This window comes from Myodes glareolus, chromosome 26, assembly GCF_982192425.1.
Source record: "Myodes glareolus chromosome 26, mMyoGla1.1, whole genome shotgun sequence".
Lineage (NCBI taxonomy): Eukaryota > Metazoa > Chordata > Mammalia > Rodentia > Cricetidae > Myodes > Myodes glareolus.
Window position 1 is genome coordinate 39,210,210 of NC_142051.1, and position 18,786 is coordinate 39,228,995.

The following is an 18,786-nucleotide window of genomic DNA, read 5'->3' on the forward strand; positions in this document are numbered from 1 at the left end:
GAGGCAGGCCCTCCAGAAGACTGGCCAGCCGGAAAGTAATAAAGAGGAGGTTGGAGGGTGAATTGAAGGCCTCAAAAAGATGGAATGTGCACAGATGTATACTGTTGTGTTTTCTTTCTTGTTTATTTTTGACTGGAGAAAGACATTTGATTCTGGGGACTGCTAAGAAAGGTATCTTGACTTTAAAAATTTGTTGCTTTGGAAAAGAGGTAGGTTCTACTTTTGTTTCCACCGATGAACCTGTGGATTCATTCCAGACTAACATGGTTTGATGGACCAAAATCCCCCGAAATGTCACTGTGAATACCCCCAAAGATACTTCGCCAAATAAACAGCAGGAAGTAGTTTACAGAGAACGATACCCAAATTCCCTACATGATTGTTTACTGGAGGTTGTGGGCTCGAAGAGGGGGACGAGCAGCGTGCAGGCGGCAAGCTTTGACCTCTTTCCATGATTCCTGAGCATGCGCCTGCTTCCCAGAGTCCCCGTGGGTGGAGAGGTGGCAGCTGGAGCAGAGATTCATGAGTGGCAGTGGTCCCTGACTCTATGTGCCCAAGAGTTTGCAGCATGAGAGGCATGTTGCCCCAGCCCAGTCGGTGCCCAGCCCAGTGGAGCTGCCCCCGCTGAGAGAGACTTTGGGATCACCACTGCGGCCTCCTCCATGGCAGCCAGAATTGCTATCAGCCAGACAGCTGCTGTGACTATCTTGTAGCCGCTACCAGCATTTAATACTATTCATGTGGAATGGAGAATGAGCATGTTCGCTAGGGCATTTTCCAACTTACAAGAGCAATTGGATTTTTGTGGGATTTTCATGTGGTTAGCTGCTCTCCTTTTTCCCATCACATTTGTGCCACATTTGGGCCAGTTAAAAACAAAGAACATTAGGTCTAATTACATAGAAAAGGGGGGAGATGTTGGAGACTGTGGACCCCCAGACCCTGAATTTCCTGTAAACAACTTGTTTTTCCTATGCTTGCAGCTGCTCTGAGCAAACACCTTGTTTTCCCGTGTTTGCAGCTGCTCTGAGCATGAGACCCTCCCTGACGGCAGGGGAGTGGTTTCTGGTGGCTTGCGGTTGAAGGATCTCGAGAGCTAGGGTGTGACCATTGATCAGGGAAGGCACTGCGTAAGCTGTCCTGGAACACATTAAAGTTGGCCTTCTTGTCTCAAGGATGAATGACCCACGTCTCTGTCTGTGCGTGTATGTGTTTCAATCTCCAGCCCCTTTCCCGCCTCCCTAACTGCCCCACAGTGCAGGTGCTACAGGAACCCATCTGCATTAGGGGTTGTCCTGCAAGTCCTATCTTTGCTCTCACAGCGGGAAAGCATCAATAACTCCAAGAGAGGTCAGCTCCTCCCCCAAGTTCACCAGCTCACCAAGCTGGTCACAAAGGAAGAGCACAAAGCTAAATGTAAGCCATAAAGTACTCAGAGCAGCGAGAGACTTGGAAAGGAGAGGATCCATGAAACCTAGAGACACGGGTTAGCTGAATGAGCAGAATGTAGCAGCGGTGGAGTAGGGGGTGCACACTGTTTCTAGACTAGCCAATGAAGACACAGCAATGCTGATGCTGTCTCATCAGCTATGGTGCTAACAGCTAGAGAGCAATCCTTTGGGAGCCCCTGTCAGGAATCTGCAACCATGTTTATTCCTATAATTTAAAAAACACATAATTTCCATTTTCATTCTCGACTCCCCACTGGCAGAATTCATAAACACAGCCCAGAGCTCAGAGCACAGGTCTTAGGAATTCGGCTGGTTCAACTGGTCAAGCTGATTTCTGTAGAAGCCCAAGTACCAACGACAGTAGGGGGAATCGTATATCCATGCAAATTCAATCTAGCTCCACTTGGAGTAAAACAAAACAACAGCAACTCAGACAGTCGTAGGAATCTGTTTTCCAAAAGCAGCTGGATGAATAACTTCTTATGCTGCTATTTAGTCAGCACTCTTGGCAAAGGCTAGAGAAAGAAAATTCCCTCTCCTTAAATGCGGGCAGTCTTGACCACAGGAGAAGTGATGCCTAAGCCATAAAAGGGAGTGCAGCTTCTGCCGATCTTCCTTGGGGTTTGTTCTTAGAATCATATTCACATTTACCCACGTATACCATGAGCAATCCAAGCAGGCCATGGTAGATATGGAAAATGGGATGTTTGTTATTTTTTTACTTTTTGAAATTAGTCCAGACTAATGTGAAACTCACAGTGTTGCCAAATTCACAGTGATCTTCCTGCCCCAGCCTCCTGAAAGTATTAAGATTATAAGTCTGAGCCATCACAACTGACGTGAGGGAGAGGGTTCCCCGCGAAGTCAGTGCAAGACACACCCAGCACAAAGGAGATTTAATACTCTGGGGCGGCAGACAGATAGGAGCTGGGGTAGGATGGGGGTCTGCAAAGACAGCAGCAATAGAAAGCAAGCCCCAGCAGGATTTTTTGTTTGTTTTTTACAGGAGTGGATTTTTAAGGAGAAAGGGGGGAAGTCTATGCTAGGGTAAGTTGGTAAATCCTGATTGGACACATTAACCAAATAATGAATTTTGATTGTTGGACCTTGGTGTTTTGTTTCAGGAATGAGTCAGTGGCAAATTAAAGGAATAGACCTTGGGGGGATAGCTTTGGGGATGTAATCTAACAGTGGGGGGGGGGCGGAGAAGGGTAAAAGGCAAAACCTGTCAGAGCCATGTTTGCCATGCTGGCCCTGTGTTTGCCAAGCTCTGGCCCGTTAGAGCCCTTCACTCGGCCTAAGAATGGATCTTGTACACAGATCCTATTACAGTGTTTAGTCAGGATCCCCTGGCATAATTACTTGGAACAGCAAGAAACTCCTGCAGAGCCGTATCAGAAGTGCACCTTTAGAAGAAAAATAAATGAGTGTATGTTGCCGTTGTTGTTAACTAGGTCTTAAGGTTGGTTTGTTCTGTGTGGCAGTCAATAACCAGAGGAGACTTTGACACCTGGAAATGCGGTGCTCCAAAACTTGTGGCTTTAACATTGTGACTTCTCAGGAGGCAGGAGCTGGGGACCCTAACAACAAGTGACAATGAAAGACAAAAAGCTCAAGAGGAGAAGCTGGGGACCAAAGCAGCTATTCAAAGACAGAAACTGTGACTGGAAGCTGGGAAGACAGTCTTGATTTCTCTGGTGTCTTTTCCTTAAAGATGGTTCCTTATCAGGGACAAAAATCCAAGAGTCGCTCGTTCAGCACAGACATAAAAAACAAACAAAAGCACACAGTAAAATGTCAGCCTTCTACAAGCCGGAAAGAACGCCCTCACCAGTAGCCTGGTCATGCTGACATCCCAGATTTCCAGAGTGCAATATGGTAATAAAACGAAAGCGCTATACTTTCCCCTGGTAATGGAGACACTGATCTTAAGAATCCAGTCTGTACTTCACGAGGAGAAACATGCCAATCACAGAAGGTAAGCAAGCAATCCCCACGCCAAGACAAAGCTCCTGGTTTATATACAGTTTGCCAGGTATCCAGCTAGGCCCCATCGTCACAGCATCCTTGGCATCAATGGTCCTCCGTAGGCTGGAGATGGAGCGCAGAGTTAGGAGCACCTACCGTGCACAGTGCCCTGGGTTGGACTCCTACCACAGAACAAAATGAATTGATGAAGGTGACTTTCCAAATTCCCTAAGTGAGCAAAGGCAACGGACACACTGTGGTAGAAAGGGGATCCTCGCAAAATAGAACCAGCTAGACTTGCAGATTCAGGAGCAAAATCAATTACTGCTATCGGTATATAAGTTTAGTGGCGTTCAGATAGCATTAGACACACAATGCAGGCAGTCTCTCTTCATAAATTGAACCTTATGCTTCCAGCATGCTCTTTCAGGTTACTTCCAAAGAAATCTATGAAATATTATATCTTCACATATTACACAATCTAACAAATTTTACTGTTCACTTATCAACTCCCGTACATCTATCAGGGCAGGGCTCTTTGGGGCAGGTTTTCCTCTAATATCTTACTTCAGAACTCTGCAGCTTTGATCAGACATGTAAGATAGATGTTCTTGATAGGAACATTCCATGCCATGCTCCTGTTCCATCCTCTTCCCTTCTAGACGATGTTCTGACATTTTCTTCTTCCCCTCTTCCCCATTCACTAAAACTTCCTTCCGCTGAATTTAATGTCTGATAACATCTGCCCATCCACTCACGTGTTGTGTGGACCATCTTTTGCCATTCCTAGAAGTTTCCATTTTCATCTCAGCTATACTCTGGTGGTTTCTTTCCAAGCTTCCCTTTTCCTGAATTACGTCATTTTACACCCTACATCTGACAGCTGCAGTAGGCGAAGTCCTCTCAGGTGTGTATATTTCCCCTTATTTCTGTTGGCTCTTGGTTGAGGCTCCTCTCTCTTCAGGTTTAATTATTTTAAACCACCAGTCATAATAGGGGAACTATTTAATGGAATTATTTGGGGCCTAAAGAGAAGAGAGTGTCCTGCTCTCCTTTCTGAGGGTCATAATTGTTTCTGACTGGTTCCTGACGGAACTGCTTTAACCTAAATTCAGTTCTCAGAACTTCTGTGTGAGATGAATTTGAGGTGCTAACCTGTATGGGGGCTACCTTAAAGCATGAATTCCTCAGGAATCTCTCCCTTTTCCACCCATGATGAATTAAGACTTTGAAGTCTTTGGGGGCGGGGTGGTGTGAAGCCGCATCATTTGTGATTGCTCTAATGGTGTACCTTGACATCTAAGCCTGAGGAGAACAGTGTTCACAGTAGAATGCTCACACAGGGCCATCAGGGAGATCTCTGTCTGAATCCGTTGCTCTAAGCACCACTACTCGACAGTAAGTCCAGCAAATTCCTGAGGACCAACGCGGCTTTAACGAAGCTTTGTGGCCTGTCTCCCTAATGTGCTGATAGAAGGGTCTCCAAAGCCAGATGTGGTTCAACCCATTTAATTTTCTGACCATTTTTTTGGTGCCATTCAGAAGTTTTTCTTCCCTATATTTTTATGCAGAATTCCTTGTTTGCAGCAGAGAGCTGACCAGAGCATAGTCAGTCTTAGTGCCTGGGGGCATCTCTCCTTTATCCCAAGGTCCTTAGTTTCTAGAATACTTCTGTCCCATCAAGGGAACCTATTAGCCTTTGATGGATAGCTAGGAGGAAACCACCTTCCAGGCTTGCACTCCTTCCTCTATGGTCACTCTTGACCTCTCCCTGTGCCTATGCCTAGGTAGAGCTTCCTTAAAGTTTTGCACATTCTGCCTATATTTTCCTACCTCAGTGGGCCATTCTCAAGTCCACCATGTCCCTGTTACCTCTCTTATAAGTTCTGGTGCTCACCCACTTCTATACATGCTATGAGCACTGGTCTTCTCTATGGTGGTTTGTCAATCACTCATTAGTCACCCTTCATCCATAGCCTGTGCTCATCTGATCTTTGGTTACCCTTACATCTTTTCTGACTGTCAAGGTCACATGAGGACTATCTGACGTCGACATTTCTTAACACCCTGTTCTTCGTTCACAATGCCGACCTCTTCTCATCTCCTGACATAATGAAGCATTATAGCACGCAGTGAAGGACCACTCAAGCTCAAAACCCAGAGCCATCCCTATTAACACACTCCTGTGACATCATCTAATGTGTAAGGTGATGGACAATGTTAATAACTCACAGCATCTTAAGGGCTACATGACGTTATACACATAAAGCTCTTAGAACACACAGTAAGTACCTCATAATTTTTAACTACATTTATTACCATGTTTTTACCTTATCCCAATCTAACTTCCTTTATGGTTATGATTTACACAGTACCCTTCCCTACCTTAGCACGACTCAAAGTCTATTTGTTCATCTCTGTGAAATCTTCTAGTCTATTATCTATAATGGATTTTCTGGATTTTACTTCGACCCCTCTATAATTCTTCCATTCATTGCCCCCAACACACGCCAAGTAGCGGGGCCCGAACCAAGAGCCTTGCACATGCTAGACAAGCACTCTGCCGCAGAACTATGCCTCGCCCAATTTGCATCTTAGGCAGAAACAAACCCATTTGGAAATGCAATAGAGTTGCCTATAATAATAAGCACACTCTCCTCTTTCCATTTCCGGGCAAGAAATGTTGGCATTTACCCAGACTATTTCAATAGCAGCACCTACGCACCCTGTTCTTGCTTTGGATGCTTCATCTTCAGTAACTCCCCCCACCAGAAAAGACTCCCAACCTTTAAACTAGACCAAGTTATAAAAATGTAAGGTAAATTTAGTAACCAAATATAATTTGATGAGTTAGAAACAAATAGGATGTCAAAAGGTCTATATAAAGACTTTTTTATATAGTCTGCTACCAAGGACCCAAAACACTACATCTCACTAAGGTTCCTAATGATGTCGAACAAAGCAGGGCCATCTCCATGAAGAGCCCTTGACATTAGATTTCACATCGAAACCCACGGCTTACCTGTACTCACTTGAAATGCAAAACTGATCACTGGGACTACCCTGCGACACTTTTATGTTGATAATATACTATGACATAAAAATATTAATGATGCGGCTTCAGTTATGTGAGTATGCAAATCAAATTGGCCAATGGTGAGTAGGAAAAATTACCAGCTCTCGGAGAAGGTGCCCTTGCGATTTCTAGGGAGCAAGGTTTCTTTGTAACAGCTGTGTCCATGAGATCACAAAGAAAGTTCTCATTTTCTGAAGGAAATGTGTCCAGAGTGGCCGATGGTACGATTTCCATGGTGTAATTCCTCTTCTTGGGATAAGACTCCTGAAAAGGAGAGGCAATGAAAAGCTTTTTAATAAAAACGCAGCCTTGTCTGATTTATAGAAATCAGAAAGGGTAGTTGGGTCCACCAGCTGTTGCCAAATTGGCTAAGAACTGATGCTCTGTCTATTTGAAAAGGTCCTATAACCACATGTTATTACTCGTAGCTTGAAAGAGTTCTTGTCATTTGGTAAGCCTGAGTTTCCATTAGTCAGCAACAGTCTTGATCTTCCTCTGTTATGTATATCTTCCTAGCCACAAAGTAAACAGATTTCCCAGGCCCTCCTCCTTGCCTGCCTCTTAGAGATAGCCATAGAATTCACCTTTGGCCAGTTAGACACAGCAGAATTCTGGGAAAGGCTTCTGAAGGTATAGTTTTCCCCCAGAGAGGACTGTGAGGGAGCTACTACACCTAGGCTCCTCTCCAGGGGAAGGGAAGACTTTGTGTTTTACTATAATGCAAACTCAAGAACAAAATGATAAAAACCCAGAAGCTGCAACATGAAGATACAAGTGCCTGGTACCCTTATGACATCATTGAATTGCTAGAACAGACCTAGAAAAAGCTTCTTCGGGCTTTGTAAGTAAATATCAGCCTCCTTATATTATAAGTCATTGCTGTTTGAGTCTACGCTTAGAATTGTAAGTATCCCATCCATCACAGTAACATTTTTCTATGTAAACACTGTCAACTATATAACTAATCCACTATGGCTAATACGTTTTAAGGTTAGGATATAATTTATATCCATATTATTCATATTTTATGTTATTAATTCCTCAATATATTCTAAAAAACATAATTCAATTAATTGTGTTTAACATCTCAATTTCTTATGAATGATGAATTAACTAGTTACCAATAATTATTGCCCCTTCTGTGTGTGTGCCTTCCGTGTGTGTGTGTGTGTGAGAGAGAGAGACAGAGAGAGAGAGAGAGAGAGAGAGAGAGAGAGAGAGAGAGAGAGGCTATATTAAGCCTGTCCTAATTGGTAGGACACAGTCCTAGCTCTCAGGGAGTTCATAGTCTACTTGAGAAGACAAATTACCTGCATGATGGATTTCAGAATGAACAACACTGTATTTCTTTCCTATTTGTTACTTTATAAAGTACACTTCATAACTGGGAAACAAATAACAAGAAAATAAACTCATTTTCAGAAAATCTTCCAAGATCTATTCCGTGGTTGATACAGACTTAGTACAAGCTCCTACTTTCTCTATAATGATATTTACAGTAAGTGGAATTCAAGGTCAGGGTAATTGCTTTCAGACCACACCAGACCCTCACACATCAAAGAGTCAATTATGTTCTCTCTACTCTATTGAAAGCAGGAAATTGGGAGTAATTTATTTTTAACAACAAAGGGTGACAAAGTAGAACGCATCCAGAGGAAGCAATCAAGAGGGTATTTGCTTTAAAACCCCATGTTAGAGGAAAAATGATGAAAGGAGTCGCAGTGTTCGGCCCAGAGAAGCTGTGCAGCTATAGAACGCGTTTCTCAACGTGTCTGAAAGGCTCTCCCTCAAGTGCAGTCTCGCAAAGTGGAGGGAAGGGCAAAGCTCTTGAAAGGCAAAAAATTGAAAGAAGAAAAGACTAATGTTTAGAAGATAAGAAGAGAAAACTTGGGTCAATACTCCAAATAAATTTATGAATTAAAGCTATTACTTGTTTTATAAAATAAACACACACTGATAAAGTAAGCCAACAAATGGAACTGGAAAGCAACAGAATAGACTCCCCACTGCTGAAAATCTCCAGCTAGTTCTCTGTGGATAAGAGAATGGGTGAAGCACATTTCACGGTTTTACCGGAAGACTGCTGTCCTCCGTGTACTTTATCTTCGGCACCACCCTGTATCCAGAATCTGCTGCCCACCCTGCCATGCGGCAGGAGTTGAATACGCCCTGTGCATCAGTTGGACAGTCTCTTGTCCTTTAAACAGATAAAACTACTGCCATCTAAAGGAGTCTGCCTTTTCGTTAGTTTGTTATTGCTTACTTCATTGCTTTTTAAAGCCGAGAAGCTGTGGCGTACACAAGCCATCCTGGCTACGCATGAAGCTGAGGCAGGGATATTTTGAGTTTGAGGGCAGCAGCCTGAGTAACACAGTGAAAGAAAGGAGAATGAAAGAAAGAACCTAAGGAAGGGAGGGAGGAAGGAGCCAAAGAGAGGAGAGAAGGAAGGAAGGAAGAAAGGGAGGGGAGGGAGGGAGGAAGGGAAGAAGAAAGGCAGGAAGAAGAGAAAACTGAGATTACAATAAAATCAAATAAAGTCTAATCAAAGAGTCTCCAATCTTATCTGAGTTGGAAAGGCAAGTATCAACAGAATAGGGAACAACAAATGTTGGAGCAAGTATGGGGTAGTAATAATAATAATAGTAGTAGTAATAATGAGGAGGAGGAGAAGGAGGAGAAGGAGAAGGAGGAGAAGGAGGAGGAGGAGTAGGAGGAGGAAGAGGAGGAAGAGGAGGAGGAGGAGGAGGAGGAGGAGAAGAAGAAGAAGAAGAGGAAGAAGAAGAAGAAGAAGAAGAAGAAGAAGAAGAAGGAGAAGAAGAAGAAGAAGAAGAAGAAGAAGAAGAAGAAGAAGAAGAAAAAGAAGAATTTTCAACTTTGAAAATAAAATAGATAAAGTCTCCAGCTAAAACCCTGCATTAAATTTATCAGAACAATTCAAGGGTTTGGTAAAGTTGCCATGTCACTGTTGATGAAACATGATTAGGATTTTTAAATGGCCTGGAGGTTTAACTACTAAGGATGGGCTAATTTACTTTCTCCATTTGTTGGCACACAGACTGATGCCAAACCTTGACGTCTGTGAATAGCGCTACAGTAAACTTGGGAGTGCATTGTAACACCCCAACACACTGATTCCACATCCTTTCGAAAGATGCCCAGTGGTGGAATGGATCGTTATCAATACATTTTAATGCTTTTAGAAACTCCCTACAGTTTTCCAGAATGGCCACATCAACTGAGCTCCCATCCAGTGGTGTTCACAGCTTTCATTTTCTCCATATCCTCCCCAAACTAGCAAATTTATCTTTTTCATATTAGTCGTTCTAACAGCTACGAGAGCTCACTGTAGTTTGGATGTGCATTTTTCTGGTTATTAGGCAGGGGCATTCTTTAAACCCACTGGTCATCTTACATATCTTCTTTAAGGAACAGCTCTCCAGGTCCACTGTAAAGGGTAAATTGTTTCCAACTATGGAGCTGAGTGCCCTATATGATGATATAAATTCTATGATGCATGGTTTACAAATACCTTAGCCTACTTCATAGGTCGCCTTAGCAATTCGCTGTCCCCTTTGCTGTAAGAAAACTATTGAGCTGATGTGATTCGCTCTTTACTTTGCTTTCGTTATTTTGTGCTTAGATAAAAAGTTATTTGCCTGGACAAATACGGAGATTTTAATTCTGTTTTCTGCTAGTCGCTTTGCAGCTTCAGGTTTTGTGTCTTAAGTCCAGTTCAAGTTAATTTTTGCAGCTAGGGTGAGATACAAATCTAAGATAATTCTTCTGTGAGGCCATCAGATTTTCCACCACAATTGACTGAAGAGGCAGCCCTGTTTTCTGTTTCGAGTATTCCTGCATCCATAATTATTTTAACCTTCAAATATTTTCAACAGTATCTTACTGTGTAGCCCAGGCTGGCCTCAAACTTTTCAGTCTCCTGCCTCAGTCTCCCATGTGCTAAGATAATGAGCACCAGCTGCTGTATCTAACTTTCTATAAATCGTATATAACATAAATCATATATACATTTTATAAACCATAGTTTACGTCTAACAATGTCTTGTGAACTCTTTTCAAGTTTTTGTCTTTGACTTATGATGTTTGACATAAGTTTCTGACTCCATGTTATGCAAGAGCAACATACCTATATTCATAGGGATGGTACTCAAAATTTTGAGTTTCATCCTATCTTAGGCTAGTGATAGGTAGTGGAACACTCCCTTCTGACAGTCCTCGGTGACAGGAAATCGCAGGTCCCAGTGAGACACGTGATCAAAGGAGTAACTAAGTGATGCACTACAATATATTTTATTGCTAACCTGGGATGCCTACAAGATAGCTGAAGTAAATGGACTTTGAGCTTAGACTATTTTTAACTTGCGATGGATTTATCGAGATATGACCTATGCCAAATGCATCTGATTATGTTCAAATGATAAATTAACATTAGCTTCTCATATACATAATTTAGTAAGTTCTATCATATTGAAATTTAATGTTTTGCTCTTAAAAAATCTCTTATTTATACAACTTGTTTATATGCTCTGCGCTTTAGAAATAGAATTCCCACAACAAAAGATATCTACCATATGCTTACCTAAAGTCAAATCTGTTTCTGAACTTTGAAATTAATTTGTATGTCATTCTGTTCTATCTCTGGCATTGCACAGTTTTGATCACCAAACCTTAAAATTAATTTTGCTACCTGGTAGGATAAATCTCTCTTCACATCCATCTATGTCAAACCATTCACTGTTATCCTCAGGTTTATTTGAATGCATCGACACTTTCCAGGTCCTTAAATAAGTCCCTGTGCTTTGTCCACCCCAAAAATTACACTCCATACGGCAGATCACCTAAAGAAACTCACCTTCATTTCGTATGCTTCCTCGCTGCGATTCCCAGTCAGTCAAGGGCTAAACTTGAGCACTACCTCAAACACATTTATTTCTCTCCACTCTGCTTTGTCTAGATAACCAGTGTATCTTGTAGGAACTACCAGAACAACTTCCAAACTAGCCTCTCATCTCCAAGGCTGCTTGTTTTACACAGTTATTATATTTCCAAATACTCATGAGAGGGAGTTGAGGGTTAGTCGTGTTCCAATTAGTGCTCTTGCTTTTGTGATACCTTCAAGAGCGAATATGAAATGCTACAGCATCAGTACATGTTGATCCTTAGCAGAAATCGTAAAACAAATCAGAATTCTCTTACTGAGTGATTCCGTTGAATAAATAGTGACCTGCATAGTAATCACATTCATATAACAAGAGCTAGACAAATAAACCAAGGTATTGTTTAATAAGTTGAAGCATAATCCTATTATTATGATAAATAGTCTTAATATTTAAAGTGTTTGCCTAGCATTTACCAAGCTCTGTGTGGACGGCAGAGCCGTGAATGCCTGCTGAGGAAAAGGAGTGTATAAAGTAACTCTTCACTTTGTGTCCTCCAGTCTGCTTCTTCCACTCACACGAGTCAAGGTCATCTCTTTCCAAGGTGTACGAACACTTAATAAAGTTTGGTTTATGTAAGTCTGAGACAACACCGCTCAAGAAAATCACACATTGAAATCTTTTGTGTTCTGTGAAAAGAACCACATTTTATTTACCCAAAGGATTCTCATTTTAGTGCTCACAACCATTGATCTAATCTTCACTCCAAAAGTGGTTCGGGGAGTGCGAAAAGACTTAGCCAGTGCAAGATCTGCAGAGTGGAAGGACTGGGCCCCAACCTAGAATGCACACATGAGCATCGTGGTAAAGGCAGTACCACCCAATCTTTACCTCCACACATTTGTGAGTAGAATCCGGCCTGATGGGTTTTTCAGCTCCCGAATGTCCTCCTCCTACAGTGAGAAATCCTGGCCTTTGTGCACAAGCGCACTGTCAATATATCATTGACAACCAACCCCAGAAATGAGCAACAGAGATGGAAAAGGGGGGGTGAGTGATCCCAAGGAAGGACTCGACTCTACCTGTTGAAACTAAACTGGGCTCTCGATGTGGGGAGCAATTGCCCTTTTCATATTTGGCTTCTGTCTTTACTTGAGATTCTAGATCCTACCCTTATTTCTGTGTTCACATTCCTGCCGCAGTAGTACAACCCCGGACTGTGTTCTGGGCCATCGTCAGCAGCTTTCTTCCAAGGAATGGAGTTTCAGCCCTGGATTCGAAACAGATCCCTGGGCCCTGCACTGTCTAACTTAACTGAAGAAATATATCACTTTGGTGCTCTGTTGTACTTAGCCTGCTGCATCCTACCTTCCCTACTCAACTGTGAAGTGTATGGTACAAACACTGTTTCTTCTGGATTTTCAGAAACCTGTGCAGAACACTACCTAAATTAGTAGGAAGTTCTGTGCTCCCACACCTCAAGAAAAATAAACATTAGAAACAAAACTTCAGTAGACTATGCTTTTAATATGTTGCTTATGTTGTGTTTCCACAGAAGCTAAAAACTGCTCGACACGTCAAAATTTATCAGTAATTAAATATAAGATCTTTTAGTAATGAGTAAAGAATTTTAGTCATGAGTAAAGAATTATAGCTATTGGTAGTAGTCAGAATGCAATAAATCAGCTAAAGACATTAACATGGCATAGGTTTGATTTAATACAAGTATGAAATTCATACTAGAGAGAGTACCTGGCCTCTTCCCTTCTGTGCTAACTATGAATGATTTACTTTAGTAACTGCATAAAGGAAAGTCTAACTGGATTATGCTGACCACAGTAAGGAAGTTCAGGTTTTACTCATTATAGGAACTGGGAAAAACTTGGCCTACTGACTTAAAAGAATCCATCACAATCATGAAGAAACCAGGTATGGGCACAGCTGCTTAACAAACACTTCAGTGATGAGTTTTACGATCAGAAACGGGTGGCGCTGGGGCCTTCTGAGACAGCTCTGACAGACAGTACATCACATGACTCTTTTCCTACCCTCAACTCACAGTCACACTTTAAGGACTGAAGGGCTGGCGACCACGGGGGCACGGGGCCTGGTGCTGAGACCCACATGTGAGGAAGGAAAAAAGCCAGACAGGATGTTTCCTTTGGACATGGATGAGTAAAACAACCACTTGGCCTTGAGCAAATGCCACGCGTAGAAAAGGTGAAGAAAAAAGTTACAGGGAGATACTGGACCTCGAACATGTGAAAGGCAGAATGGAGGTTACAATGGCTCTGCTCTAGGACCGAGGATGGCAAAGGTGGGAAAATGGCAGCAGGAAGAAACGCTTCGTCTACACACCAAATTTCTACTTCTAATTTAGGTTGAACTTGGCTGTCTCCTGTAGAAGGTTCTTTGCCCGTAGAGTCGTCATACCGGGCCTGATCATCCCCAGGGTGGAGAGAATGACAAATTGGATGAATTTTAAGATGGTGGGTGGACTAAAAAGCATTGTGTCAGTATCATGAGACCTGTGTGCTTTCAGTGCTCTCTGGATTCTTTGGCTGACAAAAGAGAAAATAACCCTAAAACTTGGAAGTGTGGGTTTGTGGCTGTTTGGAAGTTTGAGATGATTCAGAATCCCAAATGACTCAAAGCAGATAAAAGCTTTTGGAAGCAGCCTGCTTTACTTTGACATACCCACGATATCGAGAGAAAAAAAAATTCCTCAAAAGATTTACAATGGCATTCAAGTCAGGAACATCATAATACAAATATAGAACAATAATAAAAGAATTTTAAAAGAAGGGCCATTGGCTATGAGAAAAGTTTGATGCCCACAGGACATCCCCAGAAAAGAAAAAGTAACACTGGTTACCACGTTGGGGAGAATAACTCCTCCCCTTCCGCCCAGAACCATATTCCAATCTCTGGGCCACTGACTATATTGTGCTGCATGACTATGGGGCTCTGCAGATGCATATATAAATTAACAGTGTGTACACAAGGAGCCAATAGTGAATTAATCTTTACAAAACAGTTTCCCAGCCCCAACAGGCTGGTTGAACCCATGAACTTACTTTACAGTGGCTGAGGCCACATATGTAAGACCTGCATACCATCAAGTCAGGCAAAGTTCCAACGTGGATAGGGGAGAGGCTCACAAAAGTCTTAACTCGATATGAACAGAAATTGGCAGTTGACGGCTTCTGGGGAAGGGAGAGTCAGTCATGAATGTGGATCCACGTAGGATGGCCGAGAATGGCCTTACAACCACACATCTACCAGAAGCACTGATTGGATTTGGGGGAGGGGACAGAGACAGAGAGACACACAGAGAGAATAAGACTGAAGAGGTGACTGAGCAGTTAAGAGCATTTGCTGCTCTTTCAGAATGGTTCAGGTTCTGGAAGTTACTTCTAGCTCAGGGCACTTCAGTCCAGGAGAGCCAATGCCCTCTTTTGGCTTTCACAGGTACTGCAAGCACTAAATACATTGTGTGTGTGTGTGTGTGTGTGTGTGTGTGTGTGTGTGTGTGTGTGTGTGTTAAAGATTACATGAAGTTGGAAGTAAGGTGTGGTAGTAGAAACCTGGGAAAGTTGTAGACATGGCACTGGGGTGGTTTTGATAAAAAGAAAACATATATATGTATATGTAATACATATATATATGAGAATTTTGTACAAATATGCAATGTTTTCTTTTATATATATCTTTTAGAAAAGAAAGTTCCTTTTAAATAAAGAGGAAGGAAGATGAGTCGATGTTATAGTAATGCGCCACGCTAGCCTTGGATCTAGAGGTCAGCAGCAAGACACTAGGGAGGTAGTTCCTTTGATGACAAGCCTTTCCTACCCGCATGAGGACCTAAGTAGAATCACCAGCAGTTACCCAAAAGCTAGGTGTGGTGGCACCCTCTGTGACCCTAGAACTATAGCACTGAAGATGGAAGACAGGCAGTTCCCCGGAGCTTATTGGGCAGCCAGCCTAGGCAACCGATGAGCTTCAGGCTTAGTGAGAGACCCTGTCTCAAGGTAGAGGGAGACACTGATATCAGCCTCTGGCCTCAAGACTGTCACACCCATGCAGCCACACACATGTGCATACATCACATGACCCACGCACATGTGCAAGCATCATATGCATAAATAACAAATAAAAAATTCAGCTAGGAACCAAAGAATGCAGGCAGGGCACAGATGCTGAAGAGGATGAAAGGCCAGAGTCTCCACTAGAGACTGCAGGGAAAGCAGTGTGTTCTGCTTTATTTCATCCTGGTTAAACAGGCTAAATAGGTTAAAATCATAACTGTGAAATAATAAAATTGCTTTTAACCTACTAAATCTGGGGAATTTGGTACAAGAACAACAGGAAATTCATAACACATCAGCTGAAGACATAAAAAAAAATTGTACCTTAATGGAAAAGAAAGTGCTTTGCAGCCAATAATCAAATCCAATGATTTTTATCTCTCTCAAAGCCAGTGTGGTGCTTTTCCATCAGCATGCCTCCCACTTATCTGGAGCCTTGACACAGAATCCGAAAGTGAGTTTGAAAAAATAAGTGTTTGCCAATAACCAGGGGAAAGAGAAAACAACGGAAGGGAAGAAGGTCGGCCTTTTCCATCCTATGTTTAAATAAACATCAATGGTCTGATACAATAACTGAAAGGCAATAGGTTATAAAAGATATGTGAAAAGAAACAGTTACAACGTTTGTGGAATCTTTTTTTATATTTAGAAGATGGCAATTCAAGTCAGAAGGGAAACGATGGATAATTTAGTAATTGCTAGTTTGAAACAGACCAGTCATTAAAAAATAAATAAGAACTCTGAAAAAGATTTGAAACGCCGTATCCATCTACCTTTTTTAAACATACTCTCCTTATGTAGCCATATTTGACTTGGAACTTACTACATAGAACAGGCTGGTTTTGAACTTGTGGTTCTCCTCCTGCTTCTATCTACTGAGCACTGTATTTCAGTAAATTGATATTCACTATATGACCATGAAGATTGATCCCAGATATATGTTTAAATAATGAGAAAATACATTTGCTATTATAGTAACCTTAAAGAATGACCTCTGACTGAGAGATGTAACAAGACACATAACCAGAACTGCAGAGCGAAAAAAGTGACCAACAAATAGACATAAAGATGAATTTATTTGTGAAGAAATAAATAAAATTTTCTTTAACAAACATGACTAAGGATTTGAACCTTTAATATATAAACAGAATTATGAATTAAAATTAAACAGATGAAATACCAGGGGAAAATAAGCAAGTGATAAGAGCAGATCATGAAAAATAACTAGAAATACTGTGTAAGGACTGGTGTCAGGCCACTCTTATAATTTAATATGTGTAACTTTAAGCAACTATGCTTAATCAAATTGCTAAAAACCATAAAGGGGCCTAAAATGGACACTTTACATATTTTTTGGTGAACATGTGAGCTTAAGCATCTTTCAGCCTACTTCACCAGTCACTAGTCGACATGGACTTAAAACTTATATTTAACTTTCTTCCTATGCCCTGGGAGTAGATGGAATCAGAAATTCCCATGTCTGTTTCTAGATCATAACCATTCACATGTGTCGCATAGCTGTTATCATTTTCCCATCACTATGTTTTACTGAAATGGAGAGCAAAAGAGCACAGCCTGCCTCTTCTCATCAAGGATGTGAAAAACAATAACATTGCTGGGAGCAATCACAAACGCCTTTAATCTCAGTACTTGGGAGACAGAGGCAGGTGGAGGACAGTGACGTCAGAGCCAGCCTGGGGTTACATAGTGGTAGCAAGTTTCAGGTAGCCTGAGCCACCCTATTTCAGACAAAACCAAAATAAAAACAAAAGACAGAAGAGAGAGAAAGAGAGCGTCTTTTAAAAGCCATAATGAGATCTCACTTGTATCAACCATTTGATTATAAATATTAGGACATAATCCCCTTTGGAAGAAGCTGTCAACATGCAGGGAGCCAGATTCATTGCAAATTTCCTCTCTTCAGAATGGAAGGTTTCAATCTTCCAGACTGTTTCCAAAGGTTGCACACTGCCGAGAAAACCAGGTTGCTCCTACCCAGGGCTGTTACTTTGAGTATGGCACGTACCTGAGTGCATCAACCCAAAAATGCATGGATGGGAGCCAGGGGCCCTGGTACCTCAGAACAGGACCTTATTTGGAAAGTGGACCTTTGTGGGTGGGTAATAAGTTTGTTAAATAAATGTTCTTTTAAAATTTGAGTGATTCTTTAATTCAATGACTGTTGTCAACTCTTTGTTTCCAACTTGGAGCTTCTAGAACTGCCAAACGATAAAATAACAGCCAAATGCCTGTGGTTCGGGCAGGCAGTTATGGTAGACACAGCAAACTAATACAGGGGACAAAGTAGAAGAGAAAACATATAATTAATAGCCATATTTACAAAAAATGAAAAGGATTAGTAAAATGCTTGACTCGTCATTTTTAGTATCTGAAAATTTCTGTGTGGGAAGAAATCAGCAACTCGGGATGAGCAGGAGGGGCTATTATCTCTGCTCATCACAAAACTCTCACAAGTCAAAAAACTATTAAAATTCTAAACCCACATATTGTGTGGGCCACAATTTCTACCGGAAAGAAAATTCTTTTCTAGTATTAAACCTAAAATTAAAAATTCAATTTTAAGTATGTGCAGTGAATCACAGTTTATGTCAAGGGACTAAAACTTATTTTTGGCTGGATTGAAAAGATTAATAAATATCATTGATAGGAAAAAGCAATGCAGTGTAATACAGGATCTACAGACTTCACGCTGCATAAAATCCTGTGGGTCTCTCTTAAATAATGCAGACTTGAGGCATTATCACTAAATTCTCAGTAAATCAAAAATCCCAACAGTGAGCTCAGAGGTCTATGTTGTCCAAACCCCCAGGCCATTTTGATACAACATTTTGGTGACATACGCTTGAAGAACACAGTACCAGTTAAAGACAAGGAGGCCAGAGGAAGAACCCAAGCTTTTCCTTTGCAGCAAAGTCACAGTTCTCTCATTTGAGAAGTCGGGAAGCAATGATACCTACTTTAAACTTTGTGAGAGTTGAAAATGCAATAATAAAATAAATAATTAACTTTGAACTGTCATGAGCTATACCACATAAACTACACAGTGTGGTACCCTAGTGGTCCATAGATACAGTCATTGTTACGACTCACTCATGTTAAAATCCAACGACTACAGAAGCACCAAGGCGGGTGTGATGTCAGCTCACCGTAATCCCAGTACGCAGGAGGCTAACACACAGTGATCGTGACTTCAAGGCTAGCCTGGAACACGTAGTGAACTCCTGTCTCAAATGCAAGTAGAAACTAGCAGCGTTTGTGCCAAAATACCGTGTCTCTTGAGTGAATGA

General features: G+C 41.6%; 1 protein-coding gene across 14 annotated transcripts in view; it reads right to left on the minus strand.

The window, feature by feature from the left end:
- Anks1b (ankyrin repeat and sterile alpha motif domain containing 1B) overlaps positions 1 to 18,786 on the minus strand; it is a 953,532-nt gene that overhangs the window by 633,789 nt on the left and 300,957 nt on the right. For all 14 annotated transcript variants that reach the window (XR_014999730.2, XR_014999729.2, XM_085683219.2 and 11 more), the window contains one exon: positions 6,594 to 6,759. Coding sequence is in view for 12 of the 14 variants with exons in the window: in XM_085683219.2 (XP_085539345.2) it covers positions 6,594 to 6,759 (166 nt within the window). In the remaining 2 variants the exon portion in view is untranslated. The remainder of the gene's footprint in view (positions 1 to 6,593; positions 6,760 to 18,786) is intronic.